This window comes from Brachycentrus maculatus, unplaced genomic scaffold (assembly GCF_059751285.1).
Source record: "Brachycentrus maculatus isolate JH-2025_06_01 unplaced genomic scaffold, ASM5975128v1 h1tg000144l, whole genome shotgun sequence".
Lineage (NCBI taxonomy): Eukaryota > Metazoa > Arthropoda > Insecta > Trichoptera > Brachycentridae > Brachycentrus > Brachycentrus maculatus.
Window position 1 is genome coordinate 3,461,762 of NW_028280897.1, and position 22,145 is coordinate 3,483,906.

The 22,145-nt window shown below is 34.3% G+C and overlaps 2 protein-coding genes across 2 annotated transcripts in view; one reads left to right on the forward strand and one right to left on the reverse strand.

Annotated features, from left to right (window-relative positions):
* Positions 1-1,138: 1,138 nt before the first annotated feature.
* The window catches only part of zyd (sodium/potassium/calcium exchanger zydeco), a 79,226-nt gene continuing 58,219 nt past the window's right edge, over positions 1,139-22,145 (forward strand). Inside the window, exons 1-3 of the mRNA XM_088260875.1 lie at positions 1,139-1,245; positions 2,270-2,400; positions 4,471-4,603. Of these exons, the coding sequence (XP_088117001.1) occupies position 4,603 (1 nt within the window). The 5' untranslated portion in view covers positions 1,139-1,245; positions 2,270-2,400; positions 4,471-4,602. The remainder of the gene's footprint in view (positions 1,246-2,269; positions 2,401-4,470; positions 4,604-22,145) is intronic.
* On the reverse strand, positions 1,158-18,535 carry LOC148308937 (sodium/potassium/calcium exchanger 4-like). The gene is made up of 11 exons (XM_088260879.1): positions 18,171-18,535; positions 14,855-14,973; positions 12,844-12,946; positions 11,540-11,727; positions 10,189-10,336; positions 8,395-8,496; positions 7,356-7,454; positions 4,370-4,582; positions 3,294-3,395; positions 2,256-2,377; positions 1,158-1,370 (listed from the first exon to the last, which is right to left on the reverse strand). Exons 1-11 carry the CDS (start codon positions 18,346-18,348, stop codon positions 1,158-1,160), a joined length of 1,587 nt encoding a protein of 528 aa, XP_088117005.1. The 5' UTR covers positions 18,349-18,535.

The following is a 22,145-nucleotide window of genomic DNA, read 5'->3' on the forward strand; positions in this document are numbered from 1 at the left end:
GCCTCCGTAGTGTAATGGTCAGCACGCTCTGCTACCGTTCTGTAGGTCCCGGGTTCGATTCCCAAGGGGGGTAAAATAAATATAAGTGATTTTTTCACTGTTGTATTTATTCAATATTACCCTGGACTGGTACCTGAAGCGGAGGGCTGATCACCTTTCCTTCATGCGTAAACGATCAAGATAACACTGCGTTTATATGACGCAGTGCCCTATGCACCATTGGGGTGCGTATAAGGGTTTTATTATTATTTTATTATTGTATCAAATGTATATTTGCTTTACACTGCTTTAAAAATGTTTATTTATTGCTTCCTATTTTTTGATTTATAACAAGGGCGCTTCACTGTGATTTATTTGGAGAAAATGAGATTGTGGAAATGATATAGCAAACAAATGCATTTTTTGTTTTTTCTAAAGATCATCTCACTCTCACTGTTTCTAAATACCGCGCTATCGTCCCCGCAACAGCAAAAGCACGCTTGCCAAATTTAGTACGCTGGTTGCGAGCTGGTAAGATCACTTTACTCATAGCAGTTGTTATAGCCGATCAAAGAATGAGACGTCTATCAACCAATTCGTCTGGAATACACAGCTCTTCTCTGGAACCATATTATGTATTGATTTATACGTGAGTATACAGAGCTTATACTCTACCCTTCCGAGAAAGGGTAACCAGTTCGATTGGTGAAGTAGTGGTGTGATATGACTGAATTTAGAAATTCCTGAAATGAGTCTTGCTGCAGCATTCAATATTGATTGCAGTCGAGTCGTTTTATTTTTTGATAGACCCGTGTACATATATACTGTTACAATAATCGAATCTAGATATTACAAACGCATTTATCAATTGACGGGCAGCGTCAACTGGCAGACTATTGCAAACACTCTAAATTTGCCGTAGCTGATAAAAATGTCTACTTGTTATCTTGCTGATTTGAGTCTCCTTGCGTCATAGAGTTATCAATTAAATTCTATCATTTAAGCGTAACTATCGAGAGTTATTCGCATCTGTGTGTGTGTGTGTGTACAAATACATTTTAAATTAAAATAAAATATCAAAATAATAAACTTATTTTTAATTTAAACATAGAGGTAAAGCAGATAACATAAATTAAACAATACTGATGTAAAATATTTTTATATAAATAGCTGAAATTTTAGTGCGCACAAGTAGGAAGGTTTACCGGGAAAAATACGTTCAGTTCGATTAGGCTAGCTAATACGAGGAAAGCGGCGTACATGAAGGTACAAGTTAAACCTATCTTCCAATCCAACAAGAATTTGTTGCACGCAAATGATACGTACAAGCCGAGCAGAGTGGAAAAGAGGGATATTGCACTATAAGATAGACCACTGGAATTGATGTTCACCTGCAAATAAAGGAAAACTAATTCAGCTTCCATTTTCATTTGATTTTATTTTCATCCATTGAAATATATCGTAATTCTACTTTTGAAATAAGTTAGTATTTATATTAACACATTATTTGAGGGAAACGCTTAAAAGCGTCTTCTACATACTGTTGGTAGAGAGCGAGATACGCTTACTTATAAGCGTTTTATTTGCTTACTTTTGGTAGAGCACAAGGCGCCAAAAAACATCGCTTGTGATTAGGTTATTTGTGATTAGTATATGACCCTAATTAGTATAAGAATCAGGGTTGGGGTTGATGAAAAAACCGCCTGACAACAATGTGTTAAGTTTCGCTGATATTCCTTATTTTAGAATTTTTTTTAATTAAATAAAATTTTGAAGGTATCCAAGATGAGATGAAACATGTTTTTTATGAAGGAAGATAAGAAGGAAGGAAGATGTCTAAGCATCCCAGGACTTACGACCTGGCATTTTCCGGTCTTAAGATCACTTTATACACATGTTTAACATTCACCATTCTACCCATTATTGAACATCCATATTTCATTTATTTTTTGAAACATGTATATTTGCAATGGTCTTGGATCCCGTTCACATGTTAGTTTTATTTTAATAGATTTTGAAGCATGATTGTGGCCAAATGCCAGGTCGTAAGCCCTGGGATGCTCAGACTTCTATCTTCTTACATATAAATGATCCAGTTGAGGCATCTCTAATATTGATATATCATTCATAGGGTGAATAAACCAGTGTCTGTATATATATCGTATGCCCTGGAATGCTCGGAGTTCAATTTTTTTTCCATAAAAACCTATTCATCCGTAGGGTGAGCTACCCAGTGTCTGACAGAATAAATAATAGTTTGTTAAAATTAAATTTACCCAATTTTCTCCAGGAACTGTAGGATAAAACCAGGATTTAATCAGCCAAGGGAGTCCCAGACAGAGCAATATATCGAAGGTATTCGATCCGATTGAACTGCTGATGCCCATAGATCCGTGACCTAGACAATACAAATTTATGGAGGTATTAAATCAATTTATATTAATTCGAAAATATTTTAAACTTTAAGTTGAATATTACACCGTTGCCACAAAAAAACGCGCTTAGAGTGTCAGAAATGAAGACTCTAAGAAGCATATCAGACAAGAATCTTCGAGATAGAATAAGAAATGCCAGGATCAGGGAAATATGCGAGATCGAAGATGTCGTTAGGTGAGGAAGGCAACGAAGGAGACAATGGTATGCGCATGTGAGGAGAATGGAACCATCCAGACTCCCCCACATTGCACTGTACTTCCAACCTCATGGTAGACGACTCCCGGGTAGACCATCAAAGATATAAAGATAAACACTTCACGAGTCTTACACAATCCTTTATAGGTTGAGTATGTTAAATTAGATATTCCTCCCTATTCTGCTTATTGATATAGTCTATAGAAAAAATGTTGCCAGTTTAAAAACCAAAGTCATCATCAACTGTCAATTTCCAATTTGACAGTTGATTTGTAGTCAGTACGTTTTTCCATTTCACCATGAATAGACTGAATGACCATTATGCGCGTCGTAGGTTCGGTGAATGGGTCGAAAACAATATTCAGCTTGATCCTCTTTTTCAACGCATTTTTTTTAATCGATGATGCACATTTTTGGTTTAAAAAAACACCCTAAGGGCGCTTGACCACTACCCGAAATTTTACTGTCCGGCAGTCCGGTTAGCATGAAACAACTGATGATTGGCTTGTGCACTTGTCCGTCTTTCTCCGGATCGGTGCGCTCGATCGGCGCGCGATCACGGTGCGCCTGAACTCAATCACGCTAAACTGTCGTAGTCGTTTTTATTTGAAAAAACCGGACTGCCGGACAGTAAAATTCCGTGTTGTGCACAAGCGGATTAAACATACAAAAATGATTGCTACCTTGATTTGTTACAATGATAGATGATACTGCTTCTGGAACGCTTGTACCTGCGGCTAGAAATGTCAATCCCATAACAGAGTCGGGGATGTTGATGGTGTCACCTGTTAAAAAAAATGTCAGGGTATATCGTCGTGCCCTACGCAAAGTACTCTAACTATATTTTTGTCAATTTTGAGATATTTGGTGTATGTCATCAACTGACCGTCATCTACAAGTATAAACCAACAAAAAAATATATAAAATGAATTACGCCTAGTTTTCAGGCGTATAAGACGCTATGTACATCAAATTTCCGAAATTAATTTAACTCTAAAACGCTAACTGCTTAATTTTGACAAAGCATAAAGTTTTAAAACGATTTAATACATTTTATTATCGTGTATTTGAATGTATAACACTAGTTTAGAATTTCCGATAAAACCGTTAATTAATAAAAAAAATACGTAGAATTTTTTTCTAAGCTCTTTCCTGTAAAGTAACAGATTTGCAGATAGAGTACTTTACGTATGGGGCGTCGATATGATACTCTATTACATTTTTCATGTTTAAATTAGCTGTAGTCACAGCAATGTCACAGATTGGTGTGGCTCAGTCTGGTTAAATGTAAAATAAAGAAAGCAAAAACATCTTATACCTTAATTTTACAATGCTTGTGAAGCAATTTGTTAAAAATCCGTGAAGCAATAAAAAAACCTCGAAAATACTAAGTGACAGCAGCTGTCAAAAAGCACGCTGTACACCATGAACAATATTTTTGTTGTGTTCAGTCTTTGCGTGTTTTAGCTACTAATGTTTTTCTTCAAAATTCTTCAATCTCCAAAAAATATGTACGTTAACGTGAACTCTATATTTATATATATATATATATAAATATATAAATATATATATATATATATATATATATATATATATATATATATATATATATATATATATATATATATATATATATATATATATATATATATATATATATATATATATATATATATATATATATATATATATATATACATATATATGTTTTCAGAATTTCAGAAAAGAATGTTGAAATATGTGTATATGTTTTAATTACCTATGACGGTTATCAGCCAGGCGACCATATATGATGTGCTGCCAATCCATATGATGCACATAAAGAATGTGACGAATAAAAACTTGGGGTATTTCTTGCAGTCGGGAACGGTCAACCAAAGGACAAAATTGATGGGCCAAGTTACAATCCAAAACAGTTTTCCTCCAGCCGTCACGGAGAGATCGGGCCACTTCCAAATTTCTGTGCTGGATTCTTGAGAGAAAACATTCAAAAGTAAGTAAACACAATGTATAAAAAATAACAAAATACTTAATTAAAAAATAAATACAGCATAAAGAAAACAAAAACGGCATTAGAAAATAGTTATGCAAATAAAGAATTGATTCGTATAATTTAAATTTTTAACCGCAATTTGTTCAATAATAAATCAGGGAAAACATTTCGCTCACTCCTTTCAAGAACGTCATATCGTCTATTTTCAGTTGTGCATGTTTTCAGAATGCCCAGAAAACGTACTTTATCCCAGCAAAAGAGGTTATTTTTAACTTAATATTTACCCGCTACAGGGCAGAAAGTGTTGTTTTTTGCATTTTGAAGAAAATGTAATGTTTAATTATTTTTTAAAAATAAACTAAATATTTTTCAAGTGAAGAAAATACTTTCAGGTTTTACCTAAAAAGATCTGTTGCACAGTTGAAAGTTCAGTAAGTGGCTTGATATTTATTTTTAATACACTGTATTATATTTTTAAACTTTAAAAATGTTGTGCTGAAAAATCAAGTTTTTTTTATTTATGACGTTCTTGAAAGGAGTGAGCGATTTCACCTTCCAGTACAGCGGTTCCCGACCTGTGGAACGCGAGTGGATAGTTGGTGGTACGCGAAAAATAATTATTTTTAAAATCAGTAATGGCAGACATAAAAAGTAAAAAAAAACACACAAAAAATGTCACTTAAAGTTGAAATCAAATACATAAGTATGTTTATATTTTGCGATCTAAAAAGGGTGGGAAACGCTGCACTAAGTGTAAACATCTCAAGTGTGGAATTTTTGTAGGTAATTAGACACAGAAGCAAGTCTTAAAGTGAAATTCCTTATGCGGGGATCGATAATTGAAGCTTGGTTGTTTTGAAGACTTGATATTAGGGCTTAATGTAATGTATAAGAGTTAAATGCAGGGCTTTTTTCCATGTAACAAGTGGAACGGCGTTCTGGCACCTTTTTTCAGTTTTTTTTTTTTAATTTTCACAAAAATTACACGAAACAATGTTTGCGCTTGCGTAATTACAATCTATATTTATATAATTCGTCAAAATGGTAAAATATGGTATTGTAATGAATATTTTAATGATATTTGAATATTTTTTTTAGTAAAAAGCTTGACAGGAAGTGACATCCGGGACCTTTGTTTAAAAAAAAGCCCTGGTTGATTGTTGGTAGCATTCCGCGTCGCGACGCGTCGATCCAAATTTATTTTACATCGTAAAATATACGTAGAAATATCATTATTGATGATGTTTTATTGTTGCTTTTATAAGAATGTATACGTAAAAACATGAAAAGAGCATATTCTTATTATTTCTCGTTTACTTTAAATACACAATTTTACATAAAAAATCGTTTGTTCCATAGGTAAAATAAATCGCCGCATAAGTATATAAAAGTTAGTAAAAATAAAATATCGCATCTCTGGTATTATCAATTGGTGTAGCTATATAATATCTGTAGGTACAAGTTTTTAACGCATATATACAGTGCGCAATGGACAGACTAAGAGAGCGAATGAATCACAGAAAAGGTGTGAGAATCCAGGGACAAAAGGTAGACTAGGTTTACGGACGATGTTGCTTTGATTGCCGATAGCGAAGAGGTACTCCGAGAAGCCCTAACAACCGTGGAGGAGATCCTCATGAGCGAATTCGGCATGAAAATTAATAAAGAAAAAAAAAGTAATGGTCGTAGGCCGGACCGAACAGCGAGCGAGGTGTCCATGTCTGGAGTACTCTTAAAAAATGCGAAAGAGTTTGTCTACCTCGGAGGCAGGATCTCTTGTGATGGCCGATCAAAAGGCGAGATTAACAGTCGTATACACCAAGCAAGACTTGCGTTTAACAGTAATCAGTGATTTTCCAATCAAATGACATGGGTCTGAAACTACGCAAACTTCTTGTCAAAACGTATGTATGGAGTGTGCTACTGTGTGGCTGCGAGACGTGGTGCCTATCTGAAAGAGATAAGAATAGGCTGAATGCGTTGGAGATGTGGATCTATAAAAGAATGCTCGGGATATCCCGGAGAGACCACACTTCAACGACGAGGTACTACGATTAATCAAAGAAAGGAAGCACCTACTCGCGACAATCTCCAAGAGATGCGCCGAATAGATCGGCCACGCGCTAAGACAAGAGGGTTTCCTGCACCAAATAATAGTGGGGACGATCGAGGGAATAAACGCCAGAGGACGCCCACGCCGCGAATACCTAAGCGACTCATACGAAGACATGGGCTGCTCGACGTATGAGGAGCTGAAGAGGGTTTCGGGAAATATACAGGAATGGCGAAGGAGATGTCATCTGTTGCTGTAGACCAATCCGCAGGATTGAGACCAGAGAGAGAGACATGAAAAGCTGTCGTAAATCCAAAACGTAAAATTTTCATTGTAGATAAATTATGATATTTTAGAATTTTTCTATACCAGTCACTTCCTAACGAATAACCGCGAAAATTATTTTTACCATTGTTTTTAAATAAAATATTTTATGTTTTGGATAAACGATTACATGCCAATATATGTTACTTACATTAAGTTTATAATATACACACATTAAATGGTGCACAAACGCAAGGAAAAGTATTCACGACTTTAAAAAAACTTTATAAAGTAAAGTATGTTTGAGGGGACACTTTAAGGGTCACTAATGCGAAAATCACTTAAAATAACCCTTTTCTGGAATTTGACCTAAAATTTGCTTAAAAATAATAATAATTACAATGTTTCCGGATGCTGAAAGTAATATTAACTTACCAAAATCAGCTTTCAATTCAGATGTCTCCTCTTTTTCAATGACATCCTCTTCACATTTTTCTATATCAAGTTTGCTTGGAGATAAAGGACCAGGTTTTTCTAAAAAAACATACATTATCAAAGTATTATATTATTTTGAAAAATAAAAAATAAAAGAAATAAAAAGACGCTATCATTTCACATCAGAATAAAGGATTTAATGCGTTCATTTCACATTAGAATAAAGGAGCATATGAGATGTCTTAACAATAACAATTTTTCAGAATTCGCGGACCACATCTTGTCAAATAATCATTCATTCAATTTTGAAGATGGGATAGAAATTTTACATTTTAATAATAGAACTAATCAAATTAATAATTTAGAAGTTCTATAAATAAAAAAGGCTGTTAAACAGAAATTAAATATAATTAACAATCAAATAAACATAAGTTAAAATCCCATTTTTAATATTTTCCTATAAAACCAAACCCAACCTAAATACAGTTATCCCCTTTCTTGCTTTTACCCCTCCTTAAAACACCATTACCCCCACCCCTATCCTTATCATAACCCAATAACATGTACACTGTTTCTTTTTTATATATATGTTTACTCATAAATTAAACCCTGAAGAGGGCAACAGGTTGTTGCCGAAACTAGTTGGTCAATACAAATGTGAGTGGATCAAAAAACAAAGTCTTTTTATTTCACAAAATAATATATCAATACGATCAACAAAATTAATGCTTTCAATATTCAAAACATTAAAGTATTAACTTATACAACGTAAACTAACTATCCATCTAACTAGCCATTACGCAGACCTCTCCTTCGCAAGTTCCTTCATTGCTAATTTTAGATCCAAAGAGCTGAAACTTGTTTATAATCTCTAGACCCTCGAGTTAGTTTCCGAGATCGCTAAACTTCTTAGATCGATCTATGATCATAATCTTGGTTTTACTCTGGTTAATCTCCAGACCCAGTGCCGTGCTCTTAATAGAAGATCTGTCATCTCATACATATCATACACCTTTAAATTTGTATAAGTGGTACTAACCTTGACTAAGAAGTGGAGTTACTTCTGTGTAGCCCGATTTGCTTCTTTTGCCGCAACAGCCCGTTCTAGCAAAACTGCTTATGCCTTTGTTGAAATACATAGCTGGAAAAGAAAGAAATACAAAAGGACTTATTTAATATATTTTAAGCCATAAACTAGACACACAAGTGAGATACTGTTAAAATCTATTGTGATACGTGTTTCGATGCATGAAAATGATGCGGAATGCATCGAAACACGTGTCACTATAGATTTAAAGAAATAGTAGTTTTTACCGAGTTTAATTAAAAAATTGATAGATTTTACCACAAGGTGACTGCCAAATCAATTAGTGAGAAGAGATACTGTTATTCTATCACTGTGAATAACAAATTGCTCACCCTTTTAACAACGTCATATATCAAAAATCGTCAATTTTCAGTTGTGCATGTTTTCGGAATGCTCAGAAAATGTACTATATCCCAGCAAAAGCGGCATATTTTTAACTTAATATTTACCCGCTACAGGGCAGAAAGTGTTGTTTTTGCATTTTGAAGAAATGGTATTGTTTAATTATTTTTTTGAAATATAATTAATATTTTTCAAATGGAGAAAAAACCTTCAGGTTTTACCAAAAAGTTCTATAAGTGGCTTCATATTTATTTGTAATACACTGTATTATATTTTTAAACTTTAAAAACGTTCTCCTGAAAAATCAAGTTTTTTGATTTATGACGTTCTTGAAAGGAGTGAGCGATATGCTTTCACATCATGTATGCTTGGAAGTGAAGCATGGAGTTAGTACAAGATGGTTGAAAGCAGACTGAACGCAGTCGAAATGCGATTTGTCTGAATAATATTCGCCAAAACGATGTATGATAGATGTTTGAATGATGACAAAAGGAATAAATGCAAGGCTGAGATAAGCATTACTGATATAATAAAGAAATGTGTGTTTAGATGGTTTGGGCGTATGAATCGAATGAGCGAGGAAAGAACAGTTAAATAAATATATGAGGCGAATGTAGAATGGAAGTAATAGTAGAGAAAGACCCAGAAAAACTTGGCATGATTAAGTATTTCAAATATGTTCTTTGGCGTGGTCAGGTCAGGAGTCGGAATAATCGACGGGGATGTATGAGGATATGCGTGAATGTAGAAGAGGCGATGATTGTTCGGAAAGACATCTGTCTTGACACCTATCTTGGTGTGGCGTTCTTTTCTCTCTGCCTACCCCTGTGAGTGAGCGACGTAATGCCTGTTTAGTTAGTTAGTTTTTTTTTCTCAATTTAATTTAATCAAATAAATAAATAAATCTGTTGTGACACGCGTTTCAGTGCATTCCGCATTATGCTCATATTTCACAAATCGTTTTTAACAATAATTAGCTTGATAGGGTCGTTTTTGTAGCTTGGGTTTGCTTGGTATTCCTCCTTAGGACTTCCTAATGGGGCTGGGGTCCCCCTAGTAGGGTTACTCACTTTCCTGCTGCTGTCACTCTGGGTGCATGAGCATGGTGGTGTATTGTACACACAAGTTACTATCTTACATGCCCCGCTGACAGTGATAAGGACTTTGAAAGCAAAAGTAATAATTTTTATCCTTTGGTCCCGAATTTTTTTTCAGGATTGATTACATATCGACATAATATTAAAAAAGAAATGAGAAGCTTTTTTGCATGGATGGGTCCGGATGAGTTTTCTTTATCGGATTTGGGAACGTGGCGGAAGCTTTCATACTACTCTGAGTAAATGCGTGTAAATGCGTGATAAGTGATCAATATATTGTAAAATATAATGATTTTAATATATCTACCTAAAATGTACAACGTATATGCTGTGACTAGTATAGTTGCTTCATACCACTCCACTTTATCGTCTTGAAGGGTGAAAATTAATGAAATAACAGCCACTCCGTACATCATCGAATCTCTTGAGACCGCCCACCAATCCAATTCAATCACCTAATAATACAGAAAATATAAAAATGTCATATTAAATGTCGAAATATTATTTAAAGAAAGTTTCAGTTTTTGCTCTTTCACAAATAATTATTTTGAGAATCTTCTTCTTCTTTAGCCTCCACTGCTGGATATAGGGCTCGTCCGTATCTTTTCATTTTTACCCCCCACAGCGGCTATGTTGTCGGACTATCTTTTTTGAGGTCTTCCAACGCCTCTTTTATTCTGCCAAGTCTCCATCTTAAAATTTTAGGGGTGCATCTTGTGGGGTATTGTCTTGCAACAGTCCTGCCCATTGCCACTCGAGTCTTGCTACTCGGCATAACTGCTTTACAATATCGCATGAATTTGGCAAGAATTAAAGTATTTTTTTTTATTTGTTTTTTTTTTGTACCTTGCTCTTAAATATAAGGAAAATCCACGGATAAGAGATTCTTACACATTTACTGCAGTGCTTTCAAGACACATTGTGTGGAAAAAAAGGTGGAGCAGTGTATTTAAGTCGATCTACTCTGCCATACTTTGGCTCCATATATACGGTTCAAGGTGAAATAATAGTATGTACAAGAGAGAAGTTATTACATATAAATTACAAACAATTTATTTTAACTGCAGACAGTTGGTAGAATTCCATATTGAATTATTGGGTATATATCCAAAATAAAACACGGTTTTTTGGATTGAATTCTACATTTATTTGTGTATATATTAATACGTTTTTTTAAAGATGGGAATTGCATTTATTATTTACCTTGCTTATTATGTACAAGGTTTATAGATCATTTAGTGGATTTTTGTTTCTTCTAGCTAATTAAATATGTTTCTATTTGAATCTGTGTTGGGAACAGGAGGGATAATCTAGTGTGGGTCAAATAGGAACTTCTCAGCAGACCTTCCGTCACTCAATAAGTGTTTGATAATGTCCTAAGAAGACGAAACGCGTCACGTATTAATATATACATAAATAAATGTAGAATTCTATCCAAAAAACTATTTTTTATTTTGGATATATTACAAACAATTTCGGCAAGTTCTACATTTACTTTTTTTCGGCACCGACATTTATCTTCTTTCATTGTAATTTTCAAGCTAAATAATTGTTTTTCCAAGAAGTCTTTGTATAACTTCTCGATTCCGTTTCTTAGCATCTCCTGTGTCCCTGTGTCAAGGGTTAAGATAAAGTAATCGAAGAATCGAAATAGTTACCTGACCAGCCAGAAGGCCGCAACATGCTGGGACGGCCAGGATGTTGAAGACGGCTGAACCTACAATGGTTCCTACTCCGAGGTCTCCTTCTGTTACGAACGTACCAACACAGTTGATGAACAATTCCGGGCTGGAACTAGCTGCAGCCATGAACGTCGCTCCCGCCACATCTTCTGACATCTTCAGTACTAAGTAAAGAAAAATAAATAAATCTTTGTTATCAATAATACTAAATTTCTGTGGAAGCGTCTAAGGCCTGCCAACGTCGGGTCGGAATCGGATCTAGCTGACTAATTGAAATAACTAACTGCTAATCTCTTTCACTGCTTACACTGGAGCTCTTCTAGATACTTGGTGGTGGTTTTACAAACTTGTATTTATTTAGATTGCCAATGACAGGGAAATTAAAAGCCTTCAAATGTTAATTCATAATAAAATCGGGAAAAAATATGTTTCATATTCTCTTTAAATTTCGCAACGTAGTTCATAAAACAACAAAACAAAAAAGATTTGCGAGAGAAGTCTGTCGGGAAGCCTTGATGCTTTTGTATCAGATCTAGGAATGCAGTGGGATAGCTTTCAATGATTTTCCGTGTCATTTTGCTGTGCCGGTCAGGATTGTGAAGGCGCTTACTACCGGCCAACGTTTGGAATAGGACTAACTGAATTAACTAACTACTAATCCCTTTCACTGCCTGCACTGGAAAACTTCTAGAAACTTGGCGGTGGTTTACAAATTTGTATTTATTTAGATTGGCAGTGACAGGAACATTGAAAGCTTTTAAATGTAAATTCACAGTAAAATCGGTAGAACATTTTTGTTCCACATTTTATAATAATTTTCACAACTTAAAATAAAATTGCTTTGCAAGAGAGATCTGTCAGGAAGTCTAGATGCTTGTGTGCTTGGGAGAGCTTTTAATTTAATACTGACTTAATGCGGCCCCTCAGATTAATAGGTGGAAAATTGTATTAAAAATAGAATGTACGGCTGAACTAGGGATAGTTGAAAAGATTATGAAAAGTTGTTTGGATGTGTGGAGCGAATGGATAACGAGAGAATGACTAAGAAAGTATATTTGTAGGCAGAGTGGAAAAGTGCACCAATGGAGATGATCAATTCATCTCGGGGATACTACTTTCCGAATATAACTTCATTTGCATACATTTTTTTCACCCCTTTTGTTTTTCAAAAGCGCCCTGTTCCACATAGAAATTTTGTAAATACACAGTTCCTTTTAGAAAAGCTATCGATTCCTTAGTAATGCTCAACATAATAAGTCTGGTATATTTGAAAATCATACCGTGGCACATCCTCTCAATTGCTGGTACAAAGTAATCATCACAGACTATAGCGAGCAAGACGAAAAAGTAGCAGGATAATATGAAGTGTAGAGCGACCCATCCCTGAAAAAGTAACGCATAAAACTGTAATTAATGTATATTAATAATGACTAGATGAACCTGGCTACGCGTTGCTGTAGCACACCGTATATATGTATATATATATATATATATATATATATATATATATATATATATATATATATATATATATATAAATATATTTATATTTATATATGTTTGTATATTCTGTTTGATAAATGCATTAATAAATCATACCTAGCTAGGTAAAACGGTATAGGTACGCATATTGAAATCTATCAAACAGGAAACATTTTGATAAAATTTAAGGGAAATTTTTCACTGTTTCCAATGTCAAAATGGTGTAAGAAAACAGTCATAACTTGATAATGTGAGTCATAATAGTTTTACGCATATTTCTGTTTCCGTTTTTTTACAGAAGCCACCGCGGGCATGTACACAATAAGGGCGATTGTCCACTACCCGGAATTTGACCGCCCTGCAGTCCGGTTTTGAAAAATGAAAGCAACTACGACAGTTTGTCCACTACACGGAATATTACCGTCCGGTACGTCAGTTAGCGTTTTAAAACGACGATTGGCTCAGAATGGCTTGTGCTTTTGTTTATCTTTCTTCCGATCGGAGCTCTTGATTGGAGCGTGAACACGTTGCGCGCAAATTCGATCACGCTAAACTGTCGTAGTCGCTCTCATTTTTCAAAACCGGACTGCCGGACGGTGAAATCCCGTGTAGTGGACAAACGCCCTAACTCTTGTAAGTTAACTCATCGCAATCGGTTCAATAGTATAGGAGTCTATAGAGTGCATGCAAACATACATACGAAAATATTATACATTCATAAATTTTTTTAATACATAGGTAAGTATAACTTATACGCAGAATATAATTTATATGACAGTTGGTATTTTTTTGTTGAGAAAAACCAATATTTGTGTTATAAATAATTAAAATCAACTCTTATTTTAGGTAAACGGATAGAGTTTGAACATAGGAATTAAGTATAGAGGGTTGACTGCATAAACTAAAATTGTCAATATTTAAGTCACTTTAAATGTACGGTCATCTGATTTTTCCACATATCATACTAAGAGAAAAATGTGATCAGATATATTAGGTAATGAAATGCGTCTCTGAGATTTTCCTTCGATAATTAAAAAAGATCACAAGTTTAAAGTTAGAAACGTGTAAAAGTTTCAAAATTAATTAAATAATTTCCTACTCTTTTATGAATTAATTTTAAATCAAACACAGATTTTTTGAGTCAACTAAGTTATATTTTATTAACAAAAACACATAAAAAATTTATACTATGACAATTGTTTCGCCTTGTTAGGGCATTATCAAACGAATGTGAAGATGAAATGGACTACGGTCCTTATGTAACAGACAGCGCTTAGAGTGTCAGAAATGAAGACTCTAAGAAGCATATCAGGCAAGAGTCTTCGAGATAGAATAAGAAATGCCAGGATCAGGGAAATATGCGAGATCGAAGATGTCGTTAGGTGGGGAAGGCAACGAAGGAGACAATGATATCCGCATGTGAGGAGAATGGAACCATCCAGACTCCCCCATGGCCAACCCCATGGTAGACGACTCCCGGACAGACCACCAAAGAGATGGGTTGATAGTTGGGAATCGACATCGCAAGAGGCTAATCCCTCTTAAAAACAGGCCACAAGGCCTACAACAATATGAAGAAGAAGAAGAAGAAGTTTTAACAAACATGTGCAATAATTTATGGAAGACAACAGTAGCTTATGGGGGGTGTAGGTACTACAATTTTTTTGATGTTTTTGTTAATAGGATACAACTTAGTAGACTCAAAAAATCTGTGTTTGATTTAAAATTAATGCATAAATTAAAATGGAGTTCTACGAATTAAACGCCAAATAAATAAATAAATAAATAAATAAATAAATAATTTCCTACCCCTTGTCTTTGGTCCCTTGTAAATCCATCCGATGGAAACTCGTATATAGCTGGTGGGGTACAGTTCATTTTGTGTGCCAATGGTGCAGCGAGGAGGTGACGATTTCCATACTTAGGATCTAAAAAATACACAGATAATGAAGTTTGTATTACATAACATCAGTAGCTACGGTGACCTATATAGTGATACTCAGAAACAAATAAACAAGGCTGCAGCTATATCAGGATGCCTCAGAAACTCGGTGTGAAGGAACAAACATATGAGAATAGAAAGTAAAATGAAAATATACAAAACATGTGTTCGACCAATAGCCACTTATGGGATTGAGGCAAGAGCAGATACTTCCAGAACAAAATCTCGACTTCGAACCTCCGAGATGAAGACCCTCCGATCCATAACCGGAAACACCGAGTAAGAAATACCGACATCCGGAGCATGTGTAAGACGGAGGATATCGTGAGGTGGGGACGACAACGAAGGCGATACTGGAAAGAACATATAAACAGAATGTCAGAAGACAGACATCCACGTATCGCCCGTAAAAGATGGAAAGACAGCTGGGAGTCGACATCCCAAGAGCGATATGCGGATGTACAAACAGATGCCTAGGATCTACAAAAAGAAGAAGAAGAAGAAGAAGACATTACATGAGTTGATGAGTGATATGGACTGTTACATTAACAACATTTTGAGTGAGTCCAAATACGTACTAATACAAGTATTTGGACACACTCAAAATGTTGTTAGTAAAATTATCTGGTCAAATTATAAGCTAAAATAATAAAATGAAAATGATGTTTTCTGGCGTTTCTCGTGTAATTATATGATTATAACCCAGGACTCGGACCGCACATACAAATATAAAAATTTCTGCTAATTCAAAAAGCTTCTTCGTCTCACCAATAGATAATAGATGTCACTAGTGAAAATTCTAGTGATTTTTGTACAATGTTTCGAAATTGGTTCATATACATAGAACTTCCAAGAATTTGAGTAGTGTGTTGTCAATCGTAGGTAGAATTGGTGAATGTAATATCTTAAACCAGTCTATGATGGTCGTAAGCCCCGTAAATGCCCAGTCTTCCATATTCTTCTTCATGTATGTTGAGATGTCAAACCATTTCTATGTAGTTACAGTCAGGGTCTAGCCTCCCACTTCTTGTTGAACAATGCTCATATCGCTCACTCCTTTCAAGAACGTCATAAATCAAAAATCGTTAATTTTCAGTTGTGCATGTTTTCGGAATGCCCAGAAAATGTACTTTATCCCAGCAAAAGAGGCATATTTTTAACTAAATATTTACCCGCTACAGGGCAGAAAGTGTTGTTTTTGCATTTTGAAGAAAAGGTATTGTTTAATTATTTTTTTAAATATACTAAATATTTTTCAAATGGAGAAAAAACCTTCAGGTTTTACCTAAAAATATCTGTTGCACAATAAAAAGTTCAATAATTGGCTTGATATTTATTTTTAATACATTGTTTTAAATTTTTCTTCTTCTTCATCTTGGTGTAGGCCTTGTGGCCTGTTTTTAAGAGGGATTAGCCTCCTGCGATGTCGATTCCCAGCTATCGACCCATCTCTTTGGTGGTCTTCCCGGGAGTCGTCTACTTCGGGGTTGGCAAAGCAGTGCGAAAATTCTGAACTATCAAGATATTACAATGATTTTCGTTTAAAAAACAAGTTTCGTTATCATTGAATGGTGTAAAGTTTGTAGAATCAATTATATCGTATGGACCCGTTACTACTTGCATAAGTATTTCCTTAAATATCGATCAATCACGATTTTTCTTATCGAAATATTCATCTCCGATAGATAAACATGTTACTTGTTTATCGCAAATACTAAATATGATAAAAATATTATAATTCGGTGACAAAGGGTCACTTCGTTGACATTTAAATTGATTAAGTGATATTCGTCCTTCAAACTTTTTTTGATTTTATCATTAGACACATATGTACAATGTCCATGTAGTACACACATTTCATTGTTCATATACTTCTTTTCTCTCTTATTCCTCATTACTGAGAGTTGTGACCCTTGTCGAAGCAATGACTCTTCTCCAGTTATCCCTTGACTGCGCTGCACGTAGCGCTGCAACCACCGAGAAGCCTGCTTTTGTCTTAACTTGATCGGTCCATCGTGTGGGGATCTTTCCCCACACGATGCTCCCTCTCTTCCCCTCCAGGCTACCGATCACAACCAGTCGTTCCAGGCTATCCACATTGCCACGCGTAACGTGTCCAAAGAACTGAGGAATCCGTCGTGTATAGACACTGGCCAAGCATCCAAGCATCCAAGCATCAACTCATCCAAGTGCAACTCCTGACGAATGGACTCGTTGGTGCGTCTAGCATCTAGCTGTCCATTGGATTCGGAACAAGCGCCTGCATAATGTTCAAATACAAAAAAATCTCTGGCGAAAATTTTATAATATTATTCATTGATTCGGCATTATCTTTGTGGAATGACATGTTGATTACTAAAAAAAATGGCTTTTATAATACCACTTATTGAGTTTTATTTCATTATTTTCGAAATAAGTCGTGTGTACTGAAATAAAACTCAAAAAGTGGTAGCATAAATGTGTTCAATATTTAAAGTGAAGAGTAAATATGTACATTTAACATCAAATCAAACGCATAATTGAAAAATAAATCGTTTCCTTAGAAAATGGAATATTTCTTGATGAAAACACAACATTAATTCTTATATATTGCAATGGGAGTACATCCGTTACTCTCCTCATATAAGAGTAAAGATGCACAATATTTAAATTTTACATTTTATAGGAAAATCTTTAAGATTGTTTATTTTATTGATTATTTTATATTTTATCGAAATTACGTCATCGGACCGAGGGAAAAGCTAAGCAAGAATCTGTTTTTTTTTATTTAGTTTTATTTCTTAACATCTATTGTGACACGTGTTTCGATGCATTCCGCATCATTTTCAAACACCTTATATTGCATTTTTAATTTACGTTTTACTTACTACCACAAAGTTACTGCCGAATCAATTTATAACCCTAATTCTGCCCTCGAACACCCTATATAACTGTATAAGAATTTTCAAGGACACTCCTTATCATATATTGTCCACTTTGTGTAATACCACTCTACAGTCTACATTTGACCTCATGATGAGATGGCTATATCAACACCGGTAATCCTGAAGTAGTGTTTTTAAGTGGTATTACACAAAGTGAACAACAAATGATAAGGAGAGTGTTATATTACCACACAACAAAGCTAACAAAGCTTTTAATATACAAAATAATTTTTCAGGAAGCCTATAATAATTAACTTACCTGGTTGATATGGAAATGATTCTTCATTATCGAGAGGAGAGTTGAAATATCCCATAAAATTGGCTATCACGATGTATAACATTGGTAATCCAAAAAGTAAACCGATTCTCACGGAGAGAATAACTTTTTGATTCTCCTTCCGAAATGCATGTCTACTTTTTAACTTTGTTTGCAACATTTTGCTTAGAAACTAATAGTATTCGAGAAAAAAATATTTAAAATTCAATTATTTGTGACACGACTCGAAGCAAGTGTAATTATTTTTTGGACCTCACACAACACACAAGGTACAAGTATCTCGCACCTTGTCATGTGGGTGACTAACATATAAAATTTAATAAAATGTAACTTTCCTTTGGACTGATTTCTTAGGTAAACACGAAGTAAACGTGTATAGATAATAGATAATATTATAGAATTCATATCTATTTAAGTGTTAGGTACCAGATAAATGCTTAATGTCAATATAATTGATAGATATTCCATATGATTACACTTAAAAATAAGTGATGTGTCTATGTTGAGGGACACTTGGCCGATGGACACTTGGCCTTAGTGTCACGGCTTAATCTGTACTGGCAGAATTCAAGGCATCTTTTGGTGGTAAGAAGAAGAAAAACAAATTGTAGAACTACCTTGTAGAGATAAATCTGTAACAGTAATGTAATATTGGTAGGATTTTTTAATACAGTACCCTGGTATTAAAAATCCATATGTTTTGCTTGCCTTATACGTTAATGAGTGTGAATTATGGATAGAAAACCAAGTTGAGTACTTATATATTTCCTATTATATATAACTCGTGATATTGAAATATCTCGTAATAAATTTATTATTTTTTTTTTCCTTCTGTTTATTTTTTTTTGCTTGTCTTCCACTGCTGGATATAGGCCTCTTCTACATCCTTCTATTTTTTTCTGTCGCTTGATGCGTGCAGTCGAATTTTACTGCCCAACAGCGGCTATCTCATCTGACCATCTTTTCTGAGGTCATCCGACACCTCTCTTATTCTCCCAAGGTCACCGTCTTAAAATTTTGGGGGTCCATCTTGTGGAGTCTTGTCTTGCAACATTTCCTGCCCATTGCTTCTGTAGTCTTGCTACGCGATCCATGATATCATTTATTCTGGTTCTGCTCCTAAATATTTTGACCGTTGAATTTTCGGATGCAGAAGCTAAATATTATCTAGATTTTTGTCCAACGTTCGGTATAGTTATTGATGTAATGAGCGTTAATTATTTTTTAAAAAATATAGGTATTTTATAGCTTTTTCATCTCCTATAAATATTTTCAATTGAATGGCATGCATGGTGTTGCTTTCCATAATTGATGTATTTCGTATTTTTCTTATTTACCTTTTATAAAATTTGAAATACCGAAATTTCATTTCCCAAATATCCGTTCACCCGTGTTCAACGTCCAAGTGTACGTTTTGTTACATTGCCGTCGGCGAAATGCCTGGAAGTCACAACTCTACTCATTTTATAATTTATTTAATCATAATATCAGGTATTTATTCCATTTGTTAAAAGTATGTACATTATCTTTGTAATTGTGTTGGTTAAAAATGTAAACGAAAGTAATTATATAAAATAATTAAAATAATTAATATAATTATTGTAATTAAAGCAAACAATGTTTATTTTACAATATATTATTATACAATACATAAATGTTAAATTAACCTTTCCCTTCCGATGCTTAAATAAAAACGCGCGTCCCCTTGTTGGGTAGTCACTACACAATAAAAAATCAGCGATTTTAAATCGGAAAAATACAGACATTCAAAGCTAAACCCCTTAATTCATTATTAATGAAGTAAAAAATTATAAAAAATTTGATTATTTGCTGAAACCATTAAAAAAAACTATCTGGCAATGCTCACGCAACAAGCAAAGGTCTACTCTTGTTGGAAGCCCAAAAGCAGACTGCAGACTGCCGCTAGCTTGCTAGCCGCTAGCCAGAGAACATTGAGCTTTGAGCTCCTCACGCTTGCACAGTGCAAGTATGCAAGAGTGAGATGCTAATATAGTGTCGCGGTCCCCGCACACTCTTCTCGCGCTGTTTATACGCGAATTTGTTTCCGATATTCACACAATACTTCCGATGTACCCGATAAATTCTGATTATTATTAAATTATTTTTGAAATCAATGCGTAAATATGTTATGGAGGTATACTTAAAATCTTGTATTTATATATTAATAGAGATATTGATGGTTATTAAAAGCAACGCACGCGTCTTTTTTTTTTCCGCTGTTTTTTTTCCGATCTACAGATTCATTTTCTTGAATTTTTTTACTCCACACAGTATATTTCGAGCACCTAACTCAAAGAGAAGATTCATGTTTTGAAATGTTTTCCTTCCACAGTGTGATAATATTCCATTTGATCGCGGCAATATTTTGCTCATTTCTTCCCATGGTTTTTATGTGATGTTTACGTTAACACCAGTAAAACAAGACTAGTGTAATATTTGAGACTTAAAATTTTGATGAAAGCTAACCGATAATATCCTTAATCCGACGTACAAAAGAAACAATTATAGAAAAAGAATTTCTTACAAGAGCGATTCAGCAAAGTCAAGGGTTACGGTAACAGTTAAGTGCGATGGTTTTTGTTGTCCGTAGCTGTAATTACGTGTATTAATTGTGAATAAAAAAAACTCAAATTTGAACATACAAACATTTATCTACAATTTTATTGGTATTTTTACAATTTATGGGTAGTTAGTTAAGTAACATGCGCAAAAACCAATGATTTATTTGCCGTTGCATAAAGTTTTAATCGCAAATACAATTGATATAAGTACCTACAATTGGTTTCGTCTTCTTTCTTCCATCTTCGCTCCTTGAGATTAACATACAGTCACCATAAATCATTTTTCAGACACCGCGTTCCTGACTCCTCGTTTATTTTAATGACTATATTATATTATTTTTACATCCCACTCAAAACGTTACATCAAATCCTACAAATACGCTTTGATGTCAACAACAAAATCAACCATTTTAAATTTTACTTGGTAAATAAGGTAAAGTTGCCAAATAACGTCACCTTTTAGTAAAATATTAATAAAAAATCAGTATCACGAGTAAAGTAGTAAATAAAATGTTAAAATTTAGGTTGAACATTCATTTATTCCTTTAAGTAATCTTTAACTCGTTAACTTTGTTACTATTTTTACAAAAATAGCTTTAACCAAAATGTGAAAATTCCGAAAAAATATTTTTGGGCACCTAATTTCATCCCGGGAACGATATTTAGATCACAATAATCAGTACGTCAACTTAAATTGTATTTTTAACAATAATTATTAGCATGATTTTAATATCCACTCAGACTTTTATGTATCATTGATATACCTACACTAAGTAATTTAAATTCTCCAAACAAATTAAACAGATAAATTTTGGTCCTGGATTTTCAGCACAATTCTCATGCATTCATTGGAAACATTTTGTATATCTTATCCATTTCTTTCCCTTTTATCTTGTGAAAAACTTTTATAACAAACTGGTCATTCAACGTCATCATTGTCACTATCTTCTTCGTCAGGAAAACCTAGAGTTGGGTCATCATCAGACATGTCCTTGTCAGAAGATTGATTCTTTCGTGGCTTTTTGGTTTCCTTTTTGTTGCTTCCTGTAGCATTTTTCTTTACGTTTCTAGCTCTCTTTTTCCCTGCTTTTCTGAGTTGCTTACCCTTGATAATGCAGAACGCGTTCTTAGTCTTGACCTTGTATGTAGAATACAAATGCGAAGATACATCATTTACCAAAGATGTCGTGCTGTTTGCATCGATTGATAGAGGAGCGTTTGGTGAGCCAAAGAAAAGGTTTTCATTGAGTGGAAATATTCCTGTTTTCCGGAAGTCATTTACAGCCGGATAAATTTAATATGCTTTCACATAAGCTTTTCTAAATATTCAGTAGTCAGTTGTAGTAACGACCATCCTGGGTGATATGTGAACCAA

Bases quoted from the DNA above. Each gene is read 5' to 3' on its own strand.
- LOC148308937 (XM_088260879.1), bottom strand. From the start codon at position 18,348: ATGTTGCAAACAAAGTTAAAAAGTAGACATGCATTTCGGAAGGAGAAT. The intron at 14,974-18,170 runs GTAAGTTAATTA...TGTATTTTTTAG, and splicing joins ATCATTTCCATATCAACCAG to ATCCTAAGTATGGAAATCGT. The intron at 8,497-10,188 runs GTAGATATATTA...TTTCTTTTCCAG, and splicing joins ATATACGTTGTACATTTTAG to CTATGTATTTCAACAAAGGC.